The 23,515-nt window shown below is 47.0% G+C and overlaps 1 protein-coding gene across 13 annotated transcripts in view; it reads left to right on the top strand.

Moving 5' to 3' along the window:
* Positions 1-23,515, top strand: part of PHACTR4 (phosphatase and actin regulator 4) — an 80,046-nt gene that overhangs the window by 52,312 nt on the left and 4,219 nt on the right. For 12 of the 13 annotated variants that reach the window (XM_087760619.1, XM_087760609.1, XM_087760612.1 and 9 more), the window contains 11 exons: positions 10,101-10,277; positions 10,715-10,795; positions 13,967-14,131; positions 14,262-14,621; positions 18,110-18,689; positions 19,400-19,623; positions 20,086-20,236; positions 20,613-20,668; positions 21,557-21,618; positions 22,445-22,582; positions 23,276-23,352. In XM_087760619.1, coding sequence (XP_087616745.1) covers positions 10,136-10,277; positions 10,715-10,795; positions 13,967-14,131; positions 14,262-14,621; positions 18,110-18,689; positions 19,400-19,623; positions 20,086-20,236; positions 20,613-20,668; positions 21,557-21,618; positions 22,445-22,582; positions 23,276-23,352 — 2,036 coding nt within the window. In that variant the 5' untranslated portion in view covers positions 10,101-10,135. Of the gene's footprint in view, positions 1-1,439; positions 1,744-10,100; positions 10,278-10,714; positions 10,796-13,966; positions 14,132-14,261; positions 14,622-18,109; positions 18,690-19,399; positions 19,624-20,085; positions 20,237-20,612; positions 20,669-21,556; positions 21,619-22,444; positions 22,583-23,275; positions 23,353-23,515 lie in introns of those variants that run through there. The other variant, XM_087760611.1, reaches the window with a different exon arrangement.

Genomic DNA, 23,515 nt, shown 5'->3' on the forward strand with positions numbered 1-23,515 from the left:
AAGATGCAGAGGTGTCCTGCTTCCTCCCATGTTTTTACGGCTGTGCTTCGGAAGAGAGGAATGGATTTGCAAGTTGTCCTATGTCATGTCTAGTATGTTAGTGGAGGAACCAAGAGCATCAAGGTCTTCCAGGTGTGTTTGTGGCTTAGGTGGAGTTTTATTAGATTTCAAAACTACCCCCTTCCCTTTTATGGGGTGTGTTAGCTGCAAAACTGCCTTCCGCTGTGACATGTGGTTGTGAACGGTGATCTCTGCCACTGTGAAGCGGGCATTTGCTTTGAGTGTCTGTTCTGACTATGTGCAGCTGCAGCAGCCCAAATTGACAATCTTGGATTTTGTTGTTTCCCAGAATAGAAGATTTTTACTAGTGGGACTGCTGCAGTAGTGAGCTTGTCCTGAACCCTTCCTGGCTGCTTAAGTAATATTCAGCAATATTGAAGTACTGCGGCTGCTGGCCTGACAAGAACCAGGGACCTTGAGGGCTGTAGCAAATCTTGGTGTGTTTAAAACTGCTTTTTCCTACAGTCCTTCCTACAGTGGAGAGAACAAACCTGGATGTGTCAGATTGGTTCAAGTTCCTGATTAGTCACTGGTGTGGTGCTGCAGCAAATTCCTGTATGTTTTTGAAAATTGTTTTTCCTTTTCCTCTGAGTTAAGATTAAGCTTCTGGATGTTTAAAGATTTTCCCACTCCTCTGTGGTGTGGCGTACAGGGGTTGGAAATGATCTCTAGGTTCACCGAAGACCTAACACAAATTTTGATGAAAAATTAAAGAATCCAAGTGGACATATTTAAACTCTGGAGATCTTTCTTACTGCAATGCAAATGTTGAGGGGGGTATTTGTTACCTTAACCATCAAGATGTGACACACAAATAAAAAATAAACTCTTACTTTCCTTGTTAAATTTAAATTTTCCTTTGTTAAATTTAAATTAAACAAGAAGACCTGCTCCCTGCCTCTACCTTCTTCCTGGTAACTTTAGTAGAGAGAGGAATTGCTATGAAATTGTATTTTTTTATATGTGTGGCTAGATGCATATCGGATCAGGCACTCTTTTTGAAATTCCCTTTATACTCAGGATAGTGCGGCTCCTACAACAGTTAGAGTACCATGCTTTGTCATTCATCACTGCCTTGGTTTGTATTTTGCTGGCTCAGGTACACTATTACCTCTTTGATCCCGTTTGGGAGGTGAAACCCCTCTTTGTATTGGGGTGTGTGGTTTCTCCAAGCCCTTCCTTGAGCAAAACACCCTGGTCTCCTTCCCTCCTCGCTCCTAGCTTTTCTCTCTTCTCCCTAAACTTCATGTGAGGAAGGAGCAAGGGGTGTTGATGACTTGGATTATGCAGCTAAGTGGCTGGAGTGTGGCTGGCTGTCTCCTCCCCTTCCTGAGCTTCAGCCCTAGCCAGCTCGGCTCTGGAATGACAGGCATTCCTGCGTGAAGGGAGCTGGCAGGGACGCCTATTTATGAGAATCAAGTGCCCGGCCATGGGGTATGGGGAGAACAGGACCTGCGCTGGACCATCGGACACCCGTGCTGTTGCCTGAGAGTTGGCAGTCGCCTCGCTTGCCAGGCTCTTTCCCAGTCCAAAGCGTGGATTTATCATATTAAAGGACTAAAGTGCTCTCTCAGGGTAGACTTTTTTCTCTCTCCCCCTCCCGCCTCCTCCCAGAGAGCTGCTTAGGAAAGAATCTAATGGGGCAGCCGCACTTCTCGAGACCGGTAAATCCAGCTGCTTTTGGTGAGTAATGGAGGGCAAGGGAGATGGAGGAAACTTTGGGGCTGCGGCAGGGCAGGATTGCAGGTGAAACGGAGGAGTCAGGAGGAGTGGAATGCGGGGCTTGTGTAACCTGCGCCCGGCTTGGGAGCTGGGAAGAGAAACCAGAGAAATAACTCCATTTCCTTCCTTTCTCTTACGCATGTCACATGCAACATGTTCTGCTGATCTTTGGGCAGGCTCCAAGCCACAGTTTTTAGGGATAGCCTCTGTCTCGCGTGGCCAGGTTCAGGGACACCAGCTTTGCAAAGCACTTGGACAGCAGTAAAATTCACCTGAGTGGGGTAGGAGCCAGCCTTGATAGTCTGCCTGGATCAAAGCTGCCCAGAATTGCCTCCTTGTGTGCGATGACACCCAGCTTTTTGGGGCAGCTATAGTAGTTTGGGGGGGAGAAGCAGCTTGGCACTCATCTTCCCACTTGGTTTCTCTCTACTCTGTGAGGTGTCTGAGTAACTGGCAGGCTGTAGCAAACACAACCTTGCTTTAAGTCCTGGAAGTAGCACTGTGTTGGCCAGTGTTATTTCCAGGTCTCTGTCTTATGTGCTGTTCCCAGTGCTGGGACTGCGATGCACTGACAATAAGAGGAGGCTTTATGCATCGTGCTGTTCCCTTTTATCTTATACTGACTCGCTGTCGGCTGTCTGGGCTGAGTTGCATACTCTCATCTGTAAAGTGGAATTATCTGATTTTTAGAGAAACATTTGATATTTGCACATGGAGAGCTCCCCGAAATACAGGTTATTTTTTTCATTCTTTTTCACTTTTACAACTTTGAACCTACCAAGTATTATTAGGGCTCAGATTAAACCAGTGATTCTCTCTTGCCTTCACTTCAATCCAGCTAGTCTTGTTCAAGAGCTGCTAAAAATAAGTGGTATTGAGAGAGTGGAAGGGAGAAGTAAAACTTCAGTCTTCTTCATACTGCCAATGGAGATTAACAGCATCGTCTCCTTGGACTTATGCACTGTTAGAAGCTGACCTGTTCAGTCTTGGGCTCTTTCATCAAGCATCGGACACGGTGTTAATTTTCAGGGGAGTGGTCTCACTTGGTATAATGACATTGTCCTTTGCCAGGGACTGGAGGCCAGCAAACCTGGTGTTTCTGCAAGTGGTCATTTGCTATCTGAAATCTTTTTTTCATGGTACAGCTTGCGTAGTTCCTACTGAATAAATTGTGAACTTGAAGAGATGGTTCTTGCATTAACTTTGGCAGGATGCTGTTGAAAAGAAAAGTCTTGTGAAGCGCACAAAAGACAGGGAAGCCGAGGGCTGGGACTATTTGAGGCTGTTTTGTGACCACAGCCTTTTATTGCTTTAAGGTCAGGCTTCATGTCTTCCCTGGACCATTCAGGAAATGCACATGAAGTTTTTAAAGCTGTTTATAGGAAGCTAGAAACATTTACCTAAAGTGCTTTTTTGATACTTTAACCTTACCAGCATTTCCCTCAAAAGAGTCTTTTGTTTGTTTTTTGAGTTGTAGCTGTTTGCTTGAAAGCTTTTTGGATTCTTAACTGCTCTGCTGGGCACAACAAAGCTGAAGAGGAGGGAGCTGAATTATTCTCCGGCCTGTGCATCAACACTGTTTTGGCAACGGGAGGGTTTGTTGCGGTCCCATGGTGTTAGCCGGTGAGGATTCCGCGCAGCCTGGATGTTGCGAGGCAGTTGGTCCTGCTGTAGCCTTAGGTCCAGGCTGTACTGCAAAACATGCTTCTGAAGGTACAGTGATGTTAGGTGTATAATGAGCAGTCACATTCTCAGCAAAAGTTCCTGATGCACCTTCTGGACTTCCAATAGCAGAATTTCAGGTGCATGTGTAACTTAAGAAAAATAGAGGTGATTAAGCAAACGTGTTCAGAGTTGCTGGGTAGCATTGAAGTGCCTAATTTGTCTTGAGTGCTTTTTAGCTCTCAGCTAAGTGTTTACACTGTCCTTTGCTGTAGTCTCACTGCTGCAGCTCTGTCTGTCTGAGCCTTGAGGCTATGACTATGAGACAGAAATCCCCGGTGAGATCCTTGTGAACAGAAACTCCTGGGATCTGTGGAAATCCTGTGGTAACTATTACGGTCAGAGATGGATCAGGTTCTGGATGAACTGTGGTTTGCAGATGGAAAGAATCTGGCTCAAGCTCATGATATACACACTATGCAAGCCCTATTACAAAGCAAAATACTGATGCTTTCTTGTTTCCTTTGCAAGGATGTCTCTTAATTAATATAAAATTTAACAGATCTTAACATCTCTGGAAAGGACTGGGGTAAAGAGCCTGTTGTAGTGTAAGCAGTGGCGAGATGCATTTTCTTTTGGAGCTAAAGTCTGCTCCATCAACTCTTGGATGTCTGCAGAGATATTTCAGGGAGAAAAGCAACATGTTCTAAGTCTTTTCCTGACAGGTTCAGTCTGCAGTCCTGTCCTGGGGCTCACTGACCCTTCGTCCTTAAAGGATTGTGCCACTTTCTTCGTGAACGCTGGAAATCAGTAGTTTCCCTCCCAGGCATATAGCAATATAATATGAATTGTCAGCATCTGGGATGCACTACTTTGATTTCTTCACAGCCCTCAGTCTTGCTTTGTCAGGGTCTGTAACTTAGATCTTGAACTGATTTTTAGTATATGTAATGGTGTGCCAGTTAAAACCAAAATAAACTTCTCCATACCGATGCTGGCTTTTGATGGTGTGTGGCCTGAGTTAAAATGGTTTAAAAATTCACCAGGACTAACTCTGCAATGACCTACACTAGATGCAGCTTGGGTTTAATTTTTTTTAATAATGTGCATCAGAGGTGCTGTTATGTCATGTACTATTGCAGGTATCTTCCCTATGAGAGATGGTCCTTAATGAAGGCAAGGCTTTTTGTTTATTCATGTTGGTACCTGAAGTCTCTAGTGTGCCTTTTGCTAGGCTGGTAGTGCATTGCTGTATGAAAAGGGTATTCTGGAGCTTGATCTCTGAAGATGGGGGTTAACTGTATTTGCTCACGTAGTGGCTTTTCCTCCCTTAGACCACGGTGTGACCATTAAACCATTACATTTATATGTTGGTATTTCCTAAAGGTCAGCTAGATAGCTGCTTGCTGTTGTGAGTGTCCGGTGTGCATGGCAATGGTATGAGCACATGTGGTATTTTTAATGGACCCCATGGATCCTGGCCCTGCTGGTTTGACCCATTGAGAGTAGTGGTAGAAGTGAAAGCTTTACCATCTTTAATAGGAATGGCTGCCCCAAGCCTGACAAAAGCTTTGGGAGCAGATGACACATGCAGGACTGCAGCCGCTTGCTGACTGGGTGACGAGCTTGGAGTCCAACTGCGAGTCTCCAGCCTCTTCCACTGAAATGGTTTCTCTTCTCTGGAAGGAAATGTTACAGCAGTAGCTCAACACCGCCCATGTTCTTGCACAACAGTTTGCACCTAACACAAGGTGCAGTGGGAGAGCTTTTTCTGCCTGCATTTTAACAGTAAGATTTGAGCGTAAATGTTTGTAGCAGTCTGCAGGGGGAGGGTTTGAAAGACCAGCTGGCCAAGCATACTGATGGAGAATTGCATCCCTAGCTGCTTGGCACTGCTGGAGCTTTCTGCCTTCTTGTGTCTCCAGGCTGTGCCAATTTTGTGATGTTTCCCTAACTATTTCAGTCTAAACATTTTGGGTTAACATAAATCTGCTGTTTAAACAGTTCAAATTCACCTGCTTGTTTTGATGGAACAGGATGAGGGCATGTTGAGTGTTTCGGAGAGATCTGAAATGGCAGCAGGGTCTGGTAGGAAGCTGGGAGATAGCAGCCAGGGCACAACCAGCTGGGTCCTGGGGGTCTGTCTGAGGCATGGCAGGTTGAGTGCTCCAGGACATCATCTCGAGGAGAAGCACTCACGCTTGCCTGGGGCAATGTGCAGAAGTTGCAGTAGGTGTTTTATTCTGGAGTTTTTCTCAACCAGGGCTGTGTTGCAGGGCAGTGTGTTAGGCATGGCGTGCTGGTGTCAGGGTGGGCTCTGTGGGGCTCTCCCTACTTCAGGGTAACTTTTCTGAAGCGGGTACTTCATGTAGCTCTTGCAGAAAAGTTAAGGTCGTGCTATGGCATGGGGGTGCATTAGGGACGTGCTTATTGGAAAGCTCTTGACCCTCTAATGAGGACTCCCCTGGGTTTACCTGCATGACTTCATTTAACCTTTTTCATAAATTTTAAATGGGTTTTCCAGCCTGGAACTGCAGTGAGGAAGGTAAAGCTGGTCTCTGGGACACAGACTTGCCATGCACGTAAACAGTTGTGGTGCTGAGCAAGGTCTGGGTGAGGGCATCAGCTTCCTGAGGCTTTTCATGCTTCCCTTATAGAGTCTGGTTCATCTTTTTTTGCCCTGTTTCTTTCCCTGAGCACTGTGTCGTGGCTCCTTAGCACTTTCCCAGTGCATGACTCAGGTAAGGAGGGGTTTCTGCCTTGCATTGCAAAGTGGCCTAGGGACCCTCCTGTACCTTGTAGAGCAGAGCAAGAGGAGGCACAGAGAATCCACCTTGCCGAGGCTTCCTTAACAGTGAAGGCAGCTTGGGCAAGAAATGTCCTCTCTGCGCTATTTCGTGGAAATTTGAGCTGGAAATGGGCTGTGAATGGAAGGGAAGGTCCTTTTCTGAGGGAGTATGAGCACTATCTAATGTGAACAATCACTGAACAATGAGGTTATTTAAAATACAGATCAGTAAAGCACGCCTACAGCTGCTGATCCGCCTGCTAATTAGCAGTAAATGTAATTCATAATTGCATCACAACAGACTGTTTTAAATGTCTATGTTCGTGTGGTAATTATGGATGGTAAAAGGAAGCGTACTGTGGAGGGCATTACAAGCTCTCCTGTGAGCAGCCTGTGTTGCAGAACTGGACAGAATGAATCCCATTTTGTATCAGGGAGGGAAATTGCTTTCGTGACATCGGTATCACCCAGTGGGCTGTAGTGGTCTTGGGATGTTCACATTGTCCAGTAACATGTATCAAGTTTTATTCTACACAGAGCAAAAGGGATGGTGAAAATGATTTGGACTGTGGTTTTATGCTATGAAAGGGTACATGGTAGACAATTCTATGATTCTGTGGTATGCCTGTCTCCCCCTCTTGTGTGGCTGTTTTTAGACATGGAACTGATTATAAAACAGCAAAACTGAGTGTTTTCATGTTGGACAAGACTTGATGCATGGCACAAGACTACAAGCAGTTGATAGCATGGCTGATGGAGCAGCATGGCAGAGAAGCAAGAACTGAGTTATTAGATATTGATGCTGATTGTCATTGTGAAACCTAGCTTTTGTATTAGCCTGCATGATTGCAATTAATGGCAGTCAGGTACCTGGTGTGAAACTCCACCCTGAGATGGTATTTGACAAATCAGCCAGACCTGGACTGCAGAAGCCGCTGAAAGAGGTGGTTCTGCCTGGAGTAAAACTCGCATGTGGGCTCTCCCCTACTCTCCCTGCTTTTAGCTGCTCCTGCTTTGGGGCTATTGTGTGTCTCCCGCAGTTTCGGCTCATCCTTCCATGTCCACTCTTCCTCCCTAGCTGCTTGGAGGCAACTGTGGCGGGGGAATGCTTGTTGTTCTCCCTCTAATTGGAAATAGAGACATCACAGCTTGCTGAGGTCTCCGTTCATTAATCCGTGGACCTGATGGCTGAGTTTTCTTTTAATAACTTATTTTGCTTAGTGCAGCACTCTGACACCTTGGGTGGCAGACAGCACATAAGTTACATTCCTAAGAGCAATTCAGGGAAGGGACATGTATGAAATGAACTTGGTATGACTGCCTTCAGCACTGTTACTGCTCTTTGGAAAGATGAGGAAAATACCTTTGCCTGGCACTTGGGATCCAAATTCAGTCCACAGCTTGTGCCTGGCAAGCGGTCTGGCCTGCCTGGTAAACTTTGGGAACACTCTATTGAACAAAGTGAATACTGCTTTTTAAAATTACATGTAGAACTCCAGGGCTAATATTTTAGTCTCTGAAGAAAGTGCCTCTAAACATCCAGACAATTCCTCTTGGGTTTCTGGGAGCTTGAAGTGCCATTTTTTTGTCCCCACTTCCACCCACCCTCCCTCCCGGCAGAAAATCACAGAATAGAGCCACAGCAAATCACAGATAGGTGCTGGCATCTTGTATGTTACTTTCCACTCAATTTCTCTCCTGTTATGAAGCCAGATTTTTTTTTAAGTAGTGGCTCATATGCTGAATTGATCTTGCTTTTTCAAATAAATGTTGGCTGGCATCAGCTTTTCACTGGTTCTGAGTGAGCTTTCTGTTAGGGTGCTGATTTAAAAAAAAAACAAAAAACAAAAAGAACAAAAAACCAAACAAACCAAAAACAAAACAAAAAACCCACAAAAACAAAAAAACAACCAACAACCAAACAGAAAAAAACCCATCAACCACCACTATGTGAAATCTGGAGTTCTGTGAGTGAGAGGAGAGAAACCTGTACAGAGCTGGAAGGGTCATGCATTTTGGGTAAAGTCTGAAATGGCCACAATTAGCTTTGAAAAGCCTTTTTTTTTTTTTTCCTTGCTGGTTAGCACAGTGGTGCTTTCTTGCCACTTCAGTCTCTCAGTAAACTGAAGTCCTGGGCTGATTTTCCTCTTCCTTCGTCATTTGGATAAAGACTATACTACTTGCATGTGATCTAAATCCCCCTACTGAAATGCTCTCCGGTTTCCCTTGTGCTGCTAGGATGGTCTCTGTTGCTTGTCTCTTCCCTAAGATGATTTGTGCTCAGACTGAAAAATGGGGGTCCGTCCGTCCTGCAGTGTTGCACAGTGACAGCCTGTCCCTAGCCCAGTCGGCCTGAGGCTGCTCGGGAGCCCGTGGCTGGGGCTCCCGGTGCCTGATGCTCCCAAGGTCTGAAATCTCGTGGCAGGAAGCACTACAGGGTTGCAGGTAGAGCTCCACTAAACAACTCATTTTGTCCTGTTTAGTTTTTTTTTTTCCCCTGTCCTGAATCTGCTCTTCCCCATGTTGACAGGAATCTCCTTTTTCACATCTGGGTCTGTATCCTTGGTGGATATTTGTAGGCTATAGCAGATACATTATTAGCTCTGTCCTATGTGCAAAATGGCTTTCCCTTAAAATTCTTTTCCCAGTCTCTTAGACTCAGGAGATGGGATTCTTGGCTGAACTTTCTCCATGGCCTACAGTGTATTGTCTTTTCTGCAGGCACATCATAGAGGCTTGTCTGAAGTTGACTGAAAGGTCTTTTGTGATCCCAAAAGGCTTGCAAACTCCAGAACGTTTGACTTAGAGGCTCAAAAATAAGACGCGCAAGTGCAATTTGTAACACGGCACCTCAGCCTGTGGTATGCGGTGTTTGGCAGGACTGCACTGTAGGACTCTAGGAAGTCTTGAGGCTCTGTTCTCGATATTGCGTATTTTCATGGAGTTCTGTGACACAGCTTGGGTGCTCCTGCTTTTGCAGTGCTGAAGCCAAGGGATTCTTGGTCTGTAAATTAAGACCATGAAGCAGGCCACCAGCAGGCTTCACTTAGGTTGTGTGCACTCTGATTTCTATTTTTTTGCAGGCATTGCTAGGTTCTGCTGATTGTAAGTGTTCCCTTATGTTTCATCAGATACCCAGAAAACAGCAATGCTAGGCAAGCCAGAATTGACAGTCACCAGCTTAGCGTTTCGTGCTCTGGTGGTTCTTTGCAAGTGGTTTCTTTATGAGTTTTTTTTGTTGCAGCAAGTTGGGTTTTTTGCGTGTCTCTTCCCGCCTCCGTGTCCTTCTTGTGTTGCTCTCCAGAGACTTTGAGTACAGTAGGTGGAGTGCAGGCCTGTATTGTGTTGCTTTCCTGTGTAGTTGTTGCTCTTGGCCAGTGTTGCTGGCCTTATTTATAGAGGGGAAAAATCAGAGAGGCTAAGTTCTAGTACATACAGCTGTTGTAATGGGTCTGGTAATTTCAGTGTGTGTAGACAGTCATGGAAGTCAGCTCTGCAGTCTGGAAGGTATTTGTGTTCATGTAATTACTCGTGTCTAGCACCAGTTGCTTCCAGCTGAAGATGAGAAACTGCAGCAAAGTGATTTGTGTTCCTTGGGCGAAGCTGTGACACTGCAAATTTAAACTAATCCTTGTTTCACTAGACGTCCTCTTATCAGTTACGCTTTGCACTGTTAACATTGAAAACCCCACTGTTGTCTCCCTAAGCTACTGTGAAATGCTGACGGGTTACATGAAGGCATGGAGTCTTGCTACCTTCTTTGCATGAATGTGCGCCACCGTTTCCCAGTGTGCAAGGAGCAGGCCGGTGGGACATGGTAGCTGTTATCTGCAGCACGAAGGTAACTTCTTTATTCTTTCCTGTGCAGCCGAAGAGGTGGATCACCCCCCAACTGATGCTGGCATGGGGGTAGACGTTTTGGAATCGGGTGACACCACACCTCCTACAAAGAGGAAAAGCAAGTTTTCAAGCTTTGGCAAGATCTTCAAACCCTGGAAGTGGAGGAAAAAGAAAAGCAGTGACAAATTTAAGGAGACTTCGGAAGGTAGAGTAATCAGGGCTGGGTGGGAGTCCCTTCCTCTGCTTGGGAAACCTGCCATTAGCCATCTGGCTAGTGAGAAGGGCTTGCTGTCACAAGCCTGAGTGCTGACATGCGTAAGAACCAAAATGTGACTTTGGTGACGGGCTGGCACCTGCAGTCTCTCCAGAAACACCTTGCCATGGAGCAGCAGTTTGAGACAAACAAATTCTTTTCTTACAAAGAACCTCCCCAAGCAGCTGTGGGGAGGGAGGGTTTGCTCCACAATCACCAATCTAATGTGAAGTGCAGGCCTGAAAATGCAGTCCCTCCTCTTAATCCATGCAAAAAACAGTGAAATTTGAAGCCCTTTTATTTCATCCAGAGGATCCCTTTAAAAAAGTATCTTCTTGAACTTCTAGCATACCCTGTTTTCTGAGTGCTTTTTTTCAATTTAATATCAGTTTTAGAACGAAAGATTTCTATGCGAAAGCCAAGAGAGGAGCTGGTAAAAAGAGGGGTTCTGTTGGAAGACCCTGAGCAGGGTGAGTCTGCAAATGAACTTCTCCTCCTGTCTGTGTTCTGTGTAGCTGATCTTCCTCTGGCAAAACCTCACCTTCGGAGCCATTCTTTTTTTGGGAGACAAATTTAAGGGCTCTTTGCTAATGTGATTCCTGTCTGTCTTGCTCTTTTCAATATGCTCTCTCATCTGACTTTTGCACATGGCAAGGAAGGCAGCCTCTTCAGTTAGGAAGATGTTGCTAAGAAAGTGCAATGCCTGTCTTGGACATCTCCCTGTTTGCTGCCAGTGGGGAGAGAAGGGCTGTTCTGTGTGTCACTTCCTATCCTGTCCCTCTTGTACGTGTCCGCTCCAGATGCCTTGTCTTGTCCTGCTAAGCTCCTCCGTCACACTTGTGCTCACCGTCTCTGGCTTGTTCTGATCACACTCCAGACTGCACTCTAACCACTGTGGGAGAGCTGCTGACCCTGGAGCTCAGGTTCAAAGGCCTTAGGCTTGGAAAAAGAAGCCAGCTGATGACTTTTGAGCTGCCTGGGTAGGGACATTTCCTTAAAGCGTTATAGACGAGATGCTTCATGGTATGGTGTCATAGTTAGTCACAACTAAGCTTATTGAAGCTTACCCTGCTGTCAAAGAAGTCTTATCCCCTTTTCTGTTATCCCTGATGTCTCTCTGAGTTGGGGCCATCTTGCTAAAATAACTTTTCAGGCAGATCAGTTCACTATCTAGTCACCTGGCTGCGTGTTGGGTGATGTAGGTACAAGGGAGGGGGCAGGAACATATGGTGGGAGCTGTCTGGATGGCAGCGTGGTCTTTGGCTTAGAGTGACGTGTAATTGTACCTCGAAAGTCATACTGCAGAGGCAGCCTTAACCTAATGCAAATTTCAGGGTTCTTCTAAAGAAAGACACAAAGTAGAAAAGTGGAGGTGAAAAAGTGGTTATCAGACCAAACCACTGAAAGTAAAACTGAGAGGAACAGTCTTAACACAGTTGTTTGCAGCTACACAGTGATGAAAGCCATCTACAACTACCCGAGGGTGTAAATGCTGGGCTGGAGGAAGAGTTCACTGGAGTACAAAAGTGTATGAGGTCACAGGATGAAACTGTGGAAGAGAGATCAAAGGCTTTGGGTAACAAACTTCCAACTAGAGATGACAGAGGAAAGATCTTCCAAACTGTAAGGGTGTAACAGAAGCATGGCTAAGAGATGGAATTATTTTCTGCTTTGAGTCATCTGATCTGGCTTAAGAAACAGAAGATGGCTATAATCTGGACAAAGTGCAAACTCGAGGTATGAGGGAGCAGTCAGTATTGTCAGGAGGGTTAGATTAGAAAGTGCATTATCTTAATCCTTTCTGAGTTTGACACTTGGGCAGTCATAAGATGGTGGTGGTAGGTTATTGTATTTACTTGCAATTTTAAAACCTGCTCTTACAAGGTCAGTTAATTTTCTTAGGCAGGTTCTTAGGGGGAAAAAAAAATGCTGGAAACCCTTTGAGACGAGTGAGTGAGGAGGTGGGGAAGAGGTATAGTGGAGGCTTTTAAACCCAGTGCAGCGGGGAGAGGAGGCCTTGCTGCTCTCTGGGCTGGTGGTCAGCAGGTTGTGCTGGGCTCACAGTAAGAAAAGATAGTGTTGGACTATCTTGACCTTGAAGGAGGTCACTGGAACTGAAGTCAAGAGTAAAGTGGTGTGAGAAGGCCGTCGGGAGTGTTCTGCACATGCTGCAGCTCCCTGCCAGAGAAGGACATGCAAGGTTTGAATGGTAAGGAAAGCTAGATCATAGTGTTCCTGTCTCCCTTGCTGAAAACTTCAGCTAGCCAGAGGCAATTGCTGCTATAAAAAGCTCCACCTCATCTCTTGAGTTTCAGCCCTGGCTGGGGAGGAAACTCCCTCTTGTTGCTGTCAGTAATTCCTGCATTTCAGGGAAGGGCAGCTAAGCAAGTGAGGCAGAGCTGTCTTCCCTCTCCTCTCAGGAACCAAGGCTATTTTTTGCAGAAAAGAGAGGCTGGGGAGCTTTTGGCTTCTTGGCATCTTTGTTTTCAGCTTCTGAATAACACCAGGTTAGGGAAGGGGAGGTAATACCTTGTGGAGGAGAGGAGAGGTGAAGAGGGCAGTGGAATAAATCATGAAAAATCAGAGCAACAGACCATGCCGGGGTCTGACACCTGGGAGGCCCATGATGCCATACACTGCAATTGCTTGAGAGATGGTAACCTGAAAATGCTAAGGATTTTTAATCAAATTCGTGATGTATCTATTCAAGTTTTCTTGAGTTGGAAAGCAGTCAAAATGGGCAGTGCCCTGTTAGAGTGGATGCTAAGTCTGATTTGGGGAATAATATTATGAAGAGTTTGTCCTGTCAGGGCAATTACAGAGGCAGAGAATGGTTGAGTATTTCCTCATTGTGACTAGGCCTTTAAGTGCTCTCAGAAGCATGGGCTGAAAAGAGGATGGGGTTTTTTTTGTTCCCAAAAGAGGTCTTGCTTCTAACATTTGGGAAACTCCATCTGTAAAAGCAGAAATAGTCAAGATGAACTACATCAGATTCTGGAGAGGTATCATTACATCTGATTAAAACAAAGGTAAAAAAGTAAGGAAATATGCCTTGCTGTGGGATGTTTTGGGTAGAAGAGTGATTTTTTTTTTTTTTTTTGGTGCCAAATTCAGGATAGAAACAGAAGGAAAATAGAGGTGCTTCAACTAATTTTAAGACTTTATCAAAATCTATTATTGCATGTCCAGTAGATTACTTGTCTAGTGTTGTATTTTGTATTGCAGCAGAGAATTTATGAATGCTCTGTAGTGGTGGGTAGATACAGAAGCTGCTGGAGGTTTTTAAATGCAATTGCAACTTCTTTGGGCTGTGGCACAGCATTGGGCATACTAGTCTTAAATGCAGTAGCATTCTTTCTAAACAAGGTGGTAGATTAAGAGGCTGCTGAAGAAAAACACTTCATGGGATATAGTGCTATACTGTTTTGTTTGTTGATAATGAAATCAAGGGCACTCAGCTTCATCTAGTTGGTGTTGCTGTGCTCTCCTCTGCAGAAGCTAGACTGAAGACCAGCTGTTTCAGAAGCCAGAGAGAAGTTGGTGCAGATCAATGGCAGTTCAGTCAGCTCAGCCATGTCTCCTTCGTCTTGTGCTTTCTGAGTGTTTTCTGTTTGCTTCTCTCCCCTCCTGTCCCCTTGCAGATGGTGAAGAACCAGACAAGCTGAACCCACCTGCACTGAAGAATGGCCACACAGTTCCAATCGGTGGTCCTGGGGTTTGTAACCTGGCCAGCCACGAGGAAGAGGCCACAAAGCCATCCAGCCTTAGGAAGCCTGTTCCAGCTGAGGAACCAAAGAAAAGGCAGGGTAAGAAACCAGATGTGTACAAAATCGGCTGCTTCAGATTCTCTCACGACCAGTTGTGAATTCTCACCTGATTCTTCCCATCCTGCTCTGGGCCCTCCAGTCTCTTAAACTGAGCTGTCTCACTTTGCAGGCTCATCCAGCAGCCACTCTGGGCCCGAACTGGAACCACCTCAGGAGCCGTATGTACCGCGACAGCCTCTGCTTCCTCCAAAAAGACCTCCCTCCACTTCCCAGGAGGCAAACGAAGCGCAGGCAAAGGATCCAACGCCTGCCAGCAGCACTGCAAAAACTACACCCTCCACTACAGCCCTCGTGGCAGCAAAGACAGTCAATTCCACAGCTGCCCCTTCCCCAGCCCCCAGGATTCTGCTCCCTGCTCTTGCCAGTGCCAGCACTACTGCTCCCACGAGTACAACCAGCACAGCTCCTGCCAAACAACCTCCAGTCCCTCCTCCTAAACCTGTCAACAGAAATAGTAACTCAGTAATAGGTAAGTGCCTCCATAAGCTGATTTTTGTACCCGGGATGTTCTGGAGCCCTTGCTTTGAAAGTCTCTTCCCTTCGTAAGGGCAGATTTTTAGTATGATGTAGCAAATGTTGTATCATGAAAATCTGACCATCTTTCCTGAATACAGTCCCGTTTGGACTCAGAAGATCTGCCAGTGTTTAGCCAGGGCACATGTGTGCTGAGAACAATGTAATTACTGGAGTCTTCTGCTGTGAGCCATCTAATCTGTCAGACATGCATGTTTCCAACAGCTACCTGCAGGAGGAAATCCCTGCCTGCTTTTGGCAGGAGTGAGGGTGGTGCAAGGAGAGGGGAAGGCATTTCTCTGTCAATTGTAAGACAATGTCTTTGAATGTTGATGCTTCACTGAGGGCTGGGATTCAGCTGTGGACAGCTGGGATTGGTGGATGGTTTATGAGATTTTTGCTTTGTGAGACTATGGTCAGTGAGAATTGATGCTTTCAGCTGGTCTTTGGGGAAAAAAAAAGCAAACAAAAAAACCAAAAAAAAAAACCAACAACAAACCAACAAAACCCCCAAAACACCACCCCCCCCCCAAACAAACAAACAAACAAAAAACCCCAACAACAACAACCCATGTCACAGCAAACAATGTCTGTTATGGCTGTCACTGCTGGGCTGTGTGGTTTCCGCTTAGTGCAGAGAGGCCAGGAGCTGGCAGGGATAATTCAGACTTCCCTGGTTATACTCAGGCACCTTCTCTAAGGTCTGTGGCTAGGGTATTGCCATATTAGTCTTGTCTTCAAGTCTTGTCCCATGAATAAATTAGCTCAACTGTAATTTGAGCTGAATCTTCCCACTTAAAGAATTAAATATCTTTATCTCTGTAACTTTTCTAAGCAGAAGATCTGGGGAGTTTCTTAAAGCTGAATGAGTCCATGCTCTCTTTAGGAATTTTAGAGGTCTTAAAGATGCAACACTGCTGGAGTAAATGAGACAACTTCCATCCAGTTGATGGCCTGTTCATATTTCACAGACCACCTGCTAATCTTTGGATTGGATTAGCAGAGGCTGGTACAGACCAGGAGGGAGGTTCCTGGGCATATCAATCAGACAGGTCTCCACTGTTATCACAGAAACTGGAGGCGTTACCCAGGTGTGGTTTGGGAGGCAGTGGTCGAAGCTTAGATTGTGTGCAAGTTACTATCTGAAGGGGCCTGGGCCATTGCTATCAGTACAAACTGCCTCACTCTGTTCTGCTTGGGGCTTCTCCTTGCTCTAGCAGGTTTTGCAAGCAACCTTGATATGGTCTTAAACACTCCTGTATGCCCGACCAGCTTGATTAGTCTGACCATGCCTCAGCACTTGATGAAATACTTTCTTGTTTTCTTTAAGCTGTTTGCACACATCACAGATGGTATTTGAAATGCCCCAGTGCTAATTGCAGGAGGTACTTGTGGAACAAAAAATGTGGCTGGAGACTGCAGTCTTTCAAACATATGTTCAGGACTGGGCTCAGTGCACCTGCGGCTGCAGGGGTGTGGAGGAGACCAGAGCAGCCAGCCCCTCTTGTCTCCTGGATGAGAATGCAGACGCAGAGAGAGACTTTGCAGCTCTCTGTGGGGCCGTGCATCCAGCACAATGGAGCTGTAACTGCAGCATGCGTGCAGCCATTCCTATGTGAGCCTTGTTTTGTTTCTGTGGATAAACGGCAGCAGTGAAATTGGCTTCACAAGCTCTCTGCAGGTCTTTGATGTGTGCTCTGACTGAAAAGCATGTATGTGCTTTTGTGCTGCTATTATAACCTAAGGCAGGGGAGGACTGTTAATGTGCAGATCGCCCCTTTGTTCCCTCATGAAGGTGTTCCGTTATGTTCCTTCTCTGAGCAGTTCTCGTGTGTCTGATGCAGTAGCTGAAAATAAGACTCAGGAAACACTTGCTTATGGGGAGTGGGAATTTAATCAGCATCAGCTTGAAAAAGCAAGCAGGGCAAATGGTGCTGTCCTGCTGGCTGGGAGCTTGGCAGCAGCCCTGGTGCTTGGTGCTGCTGACACATTTCGGGAGCCACAGTTACTGTAGCCTGTGCTAGAGCACCAGATCTGGCTGCAGTGGCACGTCATAAGAGGTGGTGCCAGTCGTTGCACTGGGTTTATTGCACTGAAGGGAGACAGGCTGGCTCAGGAGGGCGCTCTGAGCAGCGCCCAGCCCTTTTCTGTTTCCTCTCCCTTCTGCCAGCTACTTGGCCCCTTTCAAAATCTGTCCATCATTACCCAAAGGTGACTCGAGCCTGGTCCTGCCAGGCGTCGAACACTGCTGAGGAGATACTGGAATCCCTCTGGGCTGAAGTTGATGGGAGCTGAGGGCACTCAGTGTTTTGCACAGTCTGGCCCTTAGTCTACAAGGGGAAAGTCTGAAAATGCTAAACATCCCAAAAATGTGCCCACCTCTCTCCAGTTATGCAGCCTTATCTTGGTGAAACACCCTCCACTCACAGCACCCTCTTGTGGTGTCTGGTACTGTGGATTCCTCCCAGCTCCATGCTGGGGCCACTGCTGTGTGACCGCTCTAGGTGAAATGTGCAGTAAATCTGATCCTCTTCAAGCAGGTGGGCAAAACCTTTCCAAACCCAAGAAGGCATCGATGCATGAATGTTAAAGGCTACAAACTTAGAAAACAAGCAGTCTTTGCTGGTGCAACTTCTTCCCTAGGAACCAAAGGGTGTTCTAGGAATGTGACATTACCTGCTGCAGGCGTTTTCCATATCACACAGTCTCCATTTCTCCCTCTCTCCCACACAGCAGACAAACTCTATGCAGACTCAAAGCTCTTAAGTATTTTTGGAAGTTTTGCTAGTTATTTTGTAGTTGCGGAGAAGCTTATGTGGGGCTTAAGGAACAGAGTGCAGAGGGAGTAGAGCAGAACCTCATCTTCAAACAGGCAGGAGCTGCTGACAGCAAGGTGTTCTTGGGCTGGGTCTGGCAGATGAATGGAAATGGGGAGAGCACATTGCTGCTTACTGTTCTGCTGACTTTTGTCTTTGAGTGAGACTTCCCAAAAAGTTTTTTAATGTGCAAGGGATCCATTAACACAACTGGAGTCTGGGGTGTCCTGGATGTCGCAGATTCCTTTGCAAACTGATGCTGTAAATATAGCCATAAAGTGCCCTACATACCTGCGTTCCTTGGCTGAGGCAGCATGCTGATCAGGGTGAGCTCCATCTGCTGTCACTTGAGGGCTGGTGCTGTTTCTCGCTCTCCAAAGCAGCAGGATGCACAGACCTCTCCCAGCCTGCTTGTTTCTGGCTGCTCTCCAAGTCTTACCTTTGCTGCAGGAAGGACAAACTAGAGGCTTGCAACCTGGTTATTTCTGGCACTGTGCTCTAGCAGAAAAGCAGCAGAGATTGCTTGGTCCAAGGCTCTGAGTGCTTTGCCATCCTTATTCCACACTGGTTAAGGACATCTGGAAAATGCCATGTTAAATATAGTGTTTTTTGTGGTTTTTATTTTCAGCTGAACTTTCTCAAGCAATGAACAGTGGTACAGGCTTATCCAAGCCTTCACCTCCTCTCCCACCGAAGAGAGGCCTCCTGCCTAACAACACATCAGAGGCAGCTATCACTTCTAAGACCCTGACTGACAGGACAGTGACAGTTAACTGCCCCACACTGATACCGATGCATATGACCTCTGCTTACCCGCCACCCTCACCTTCACCGCCGCTGCCCATGCACATACCACCTGAACCTGCGCGCATGCCCTTGCCTGCCTCCACCCCTGTCTTGGACCCTCCGCACTCCCTGGACCTACCCAAAGAGACAACTCCTCCTCCTGAAGACTTCAGGCCCTTGGAAGTGTCGAAGAGGACAGCAGAGCAAGGGTTTGGCGAACCTCACGTGCTGCCTCGCCTGCCCCAAATCCCATTGCACATCCGTATCCAGCAGGCTCTGGCCAGTCCTCTGCCTGTCACCCCGCCTGCCGAGGGGTCGCACAGGGCTCACTCGCTGCTCTTCGAGAATGATGGCTTTGGAGAAGACAGTGGCACCCTGGGCAGGACGAGGTCCCTGCCTGTCACCATTGAGATGCTGAAAGTGTGAGTACCTCCTGTACATGTGTGCAGTAAACACCTAGCAGTGGTGTGGGTCGCACTGGGCTCTGACATGTTGGTGTTGTACTCCCTGCTTCTGTGAGGCTGTGATGGTGAGGAGGGCTGTGGGCAGGGCTGGTTTCTTTGCTGTTTTTTGCGACAGCCTAGAAACTGTTTTGCCTGTTGGCTGAATCTGTGTTTCAGGCTCTTAGGGGGCCAGTGCCTCTTCCCCATGAAATTAACCCTGGTTCTGGGATTTTATTGCTCACAAGGGGAAATGGGTTCCAGACTACAAACACAGACTGATGCCAGGAATCCAGGCCTGGCCTGTCTTTAATTGCACCAAGACAAAATAAGATCCTGGATTTCATCCATTTGTGGCTTTCCTTAGCCTTTCATTTTGCAAAACAGAAGTGGGAAAAGGACTCTCTTGTATTATAACAGAGTTGAACTTGCAAGTCCCAAAGTAGAGGGGTAAGAGGGCTGTTTGGTTCTGCAAAGAACCTGCCTCTGGCATTTCCTTTGCCAGAGCTCTCTGTGCTTTGGAGAGAGGGGATGGTGCAGGATCATGGGGGGGCTCTTGCATCTCTGGTTCCTGGGCTACCCACAGACCTGCCTTCTACGGGCTGAGGAGAGCTAACAAGGTGTTGATCTCAGGGGTATTCCCCAGCCCTTGTGGCATGTGTTAAGAGATGTAATAGTATGCTTCTCGTTAGTCCAGATGATGAGGAAGAGGAAGGTGACGACCAGGAAGAGGAGCAGAATTTGGGCCCTCATGTGTATATTGGAGATGTGCCATCTGTCATAGTCATCCCAAAACCGGTACCCCAGGTCCTGCCAGAGGAGCACGAAGGAGATGAAGGGATGAGTGACTCTGACTCGGAGGGGCCCATCCTGTACAAAGATGATGAGGATGAAGAAGATGATGAAAGCCATAACAGTAAGGCTTTGACATTGCAGCTGGCTTTTTTTCCTCTGCTGAACTCGTGCCTGGCTGTATTGAGATCTGGATCAAAGAGCTAGTTCACACAGTGCTTCAAAGCAGCTGGTTCTTGGTTTCATGATGTACCACATGTCCTCTTCCTCACTTTTTCAAAGGCTCTACAGCCAAACCTGTATGCTCATCTGCTGAGATGCACCCCCTCCAGTTGCAGATGGCTCCTGCAACAGCTTGTGCTGTCCCACCCCTTCAGGTGGGATAGCATTAGGTGAGCGTGTAGGCATCAAGCAGAAATGCTGGCTGTTGCTGTAATGACTAGCTCTGGCTAGCTCTGGAGCTGTAGTGTAGAGCTTGGAAAGCAAGCTCCAGGGGAGAGCACAACTGCCAGGGGCACATGGCTCATATCTCTGTGCTCAGGCACTGCAGTCTTCAGTCGCATCCCATTGCTCTTCCTCCCCACAGGCACACTGGCTAACAAAGTGAAGAGGAAAGACACGCTAGCTATAAAGCTGGGGAACACAACCATGCCGCAGGAGGAGAAGATTGTCTTCCCTCGGAAGAGCAAGGAGGAGTGGAATGAAATTCGGCACCAGATTGGGACGACGCTGATCAGGTACGAAGAATGGAGGGGAGGGTGTTATGACTGAGCTGTGGGCATAGCTAAAGACGAGGACAGATGGAGTGCTGATGCATTAGGTGGTGGATTAAGCTGGGGCTGCTGATAGTCCAGGCTCTGCCAATTCCTTGAGTTCCCTGTGAAGTTGTCTCTGAGCTTTTGAGAGGCTGTAGCGCTTTCCAAACCGGTGCCTGTGGGTGAACAGCTGTTTGAGCAGAGGAGAGTGCAAAACTGGGCAGCAGTGATCTCCACTGGTGAATGAGGGGTGTCAAGGAGGCTTTCCAGTGCACTGAAACCAAGCAGTTGCGTTCTTCATCCCATACTGATGAATGACCAGATAAAACATTACACACTTGTCAACACTTTTCTTTAGGCGACTGAGTCAGAGACCAACAGCAGAAGAACTGGAGCAGAGGAACATACTTCAACGTGAGTAATGCTTCTCTAGTGGTCCTAAGTAATAAAATAAGTTTGCCTTTAACATCTTAGACCAGGTGTTCCTGGAATCTGCTTGAAATGTAGTGATAGGGGACTGTGCTTTGGTTATATCACTGTAGTAAAGCAGTTCCACTAATTTTTCCCAGTACTTTGTTACAGTTGGAAACCGTCTCTGGATAAAATCAGACCTTAGCAGTGGTACCAAGCAATACAATTCAAAGCATCATATTATAGAAAGGCTACCTGTCCCCTGCCTGACACCTCAGGGGAAGGTATGTGAACTGGTTAAGGCTCTGGTGTTATACAGCAAGGACTGTTAAAGGTGTTCGTGTTTGGGCTGGACTTTTATTTGTGGTCCAGACATTATAGCATTGTATTGCATGATCCAAAAAGCAGCAGTTCGTTGCTCAGTCAGTAGTGTTTCTCTTGGCCATACCTTGCTCTGCAAAAGTTTTAAATAAACAACTTGAGGAAAGGGAAATGTCAGTTCAGGAAGTTTCCATTTAAAATATTTATCTGTGCTGTTATTCTCTTTAAACTATTAGTATAATAGCTTCGGGGAGGAGTAATCTGCAAAGTGGCTTGGATGTATTTTGACAATATGGCCATTAATCTTTAACATACAGAAGGCTGGAGAGAATGACTCAGTCGGGCTGTGTAAAGGCCCATATTGCCACTGTCAGGCAGGGGGGTGCTTGGTGAGTAAGGGTGTCAAGTTGGACTGCGCTCTCTGCCTGTCATAAGTGCAGACACACCACAGTGAGCTTTCAGATATGTAGATAATCTGATATAGCTCGATACTCTCCTTTGTTCAAGTCCAGAAAGCACTTTCCAAAGCCTGTGATGCTTACAGGAAAAATTTCTTTTTTCCCTTGGCAGCGAAAAATGAAGCTGACCGTCAAGCTGAGAAGCGAGAGATCAAACGCAGGCTCACCAGAAAGGTACTGCTGGCCTCCGTGCTGTGATTGCCATCTGGCAGAGCTGTTGGGGATGGTGGTGGCTATGAGCATATCATAGGTACCTTGCTGTGGGTGAAGTCACGGGGCTATTGTGTAAGTGTCCCCAGTGCCCTCTGACTGCAGTGACTTTGGAATATGGACTGTCACCAACAGTGAGCCATTGGCACTGCAGCCACACTTGTCAGTGATAGATCTGAGCTGACATCAAGCATAACAAGCTAGATGAGAACTAAATTTGGCACCTGGCACTTGAAAGGTTTGCTGGTGCTGGCCTGGCTGTTTTAACACAGTACTTCAGTGGCCACAACTTTCACACCAGGCTCCCCAAAATTCATTTCTAAAGTAACAGCAGTGTGGGGGAAGCTGAGCAGATCAACAGCTGCTTTTATGTCAGTTACTTGTGGTTGTTACTCATGGCTGGGAAAAATTTCCCAAGGGCCTGTGGGTATGGAATGTGAGTGCTGCCGTTGCTGAAGTGGGGAATGGGCTTGCTTGGTTTAGGGGTGTCACGCAGGGTTCACCTTTTGTAACGGCTGTTCCCAAACCCCTCAGTGTCTTCCTTCTCCTTGGCAGTGTGGCCTTGGTTGTGCCCTAACTTGGCCTCATGATCCAAATGAGATTACACTGTCTGTAAGAGGGTTGGCCCTCCTGCAAGGCTTTGTTCCCTTGCAGGCTGTGAGCAGGACCTAGTAGTATCTGTCATTCAGGCCCAGTGAGGGAACTGGTTCTAGTTTTGCTTGGGATGCTTAGTCCTGAAACTGCTTCTGTGGACAAGGCACAAACTTTTTTTGTTCTTGCTGGTGTTCAGCTTAGCCAAAGGCCTACAGTGGCAGAGCTGCAGGCCAGGAAGATCCTGAGGTTTAACGAATATGTGGAAGTAACAGATGCTCAAGACTATGACAGGCGAGCAGATAAGCCATGGACAAAGCTAACACCAGCTGACAAGGTAACAGGGAGTGCTCTGTCCCCCGGTGTGGGGAGGGAAGCTAGATCACGATGTCCCACGCAAAAGGGCATGAGCCAAGGAGACTTGCTCTGTTCCTTTTGCTTCACCTCTGCATCTTTCCCTCCACCACCCCACCAAGCACCACCAGTGTCCCTTCGCCCACAGGTGCTGTACCCAGCACTGCTTCCTGCCCCCTCCACAGTGACGTGGAGTCTAAGCGGGCATGGTCTCCATGCCAGCATGGCCTCTGCCTCAGCTTCTGAGTTGTACCAGAGGATGCAAGGTGCAGGGCATTGGTGCAGTTCCTTGCAGACTGAGGCAGGCCTAGGCAAGAAGCTGGTAGGGAAGTGATCTGTTCTTGTCTTCCCCAGCCACTTGTGGGGACTGCCCAGCCCACAGTGTGCAGGAGGTGGGGCAGATTAAACTCAGCCTAGTGTGAATGGACTGTGAAAGCTGGGGCGCCTGCTGCAGTCTTGAGCTCCTTCCTTTACCAAAAGAGCTGTGGGACTCAGCCCTGTGTATCAAAACTGCTCTTAACTCTTCACCACTGAAAGGTGGTACAGATCAGCCCTGAGCAGGGGTGTTGGAGATACAGCACCTTCTTGCCATGTCTGAGCTCACTTGAGATGGGAGAGAGGGTAATATATGTATGCCTTAGCAGGAGATAAAAAAGGTCTCTCCCTCTTTGCGTAGGCTGCCATCCGGAAGGAGCTGAATGAGTTTAAGAGCTGTGAAATGGAAGTCCACGAGGACAGCAAGCAGTTCACGAGGTGAGTGAGAACACATTACTCGCTTAGAGTTTCAGTCGTGTTGGAAGAGCTGTGCTGCAGGGGTACTGCCGAGAGGCAAAACATTAAAACCTTAGAAAAATGACCTGTACAGCAGTTGGAGATTTAATGTCCCTTTCTGCCTTGGTGGTGTTGGGTGACTGGA

The sequence above is a fragment of the Nipponia nippon genome, unplaced genomic scaffold (genome assembly GCF_047370975.1).
Source record: "Nipponia nippon isolate SJK-2023a ecotype South Korea unplaced genomic scaffold, ASM4737097v1 scaffold_23, whole genome shotgun sequence".
Classification (NCBI taxonomy): domain Eukaryota; kingdom Metazoa; phylum Chordata; class Aves; order Pelecaniformes; family Threskiornithidae; genus Nipponia; species Nipponia nippon.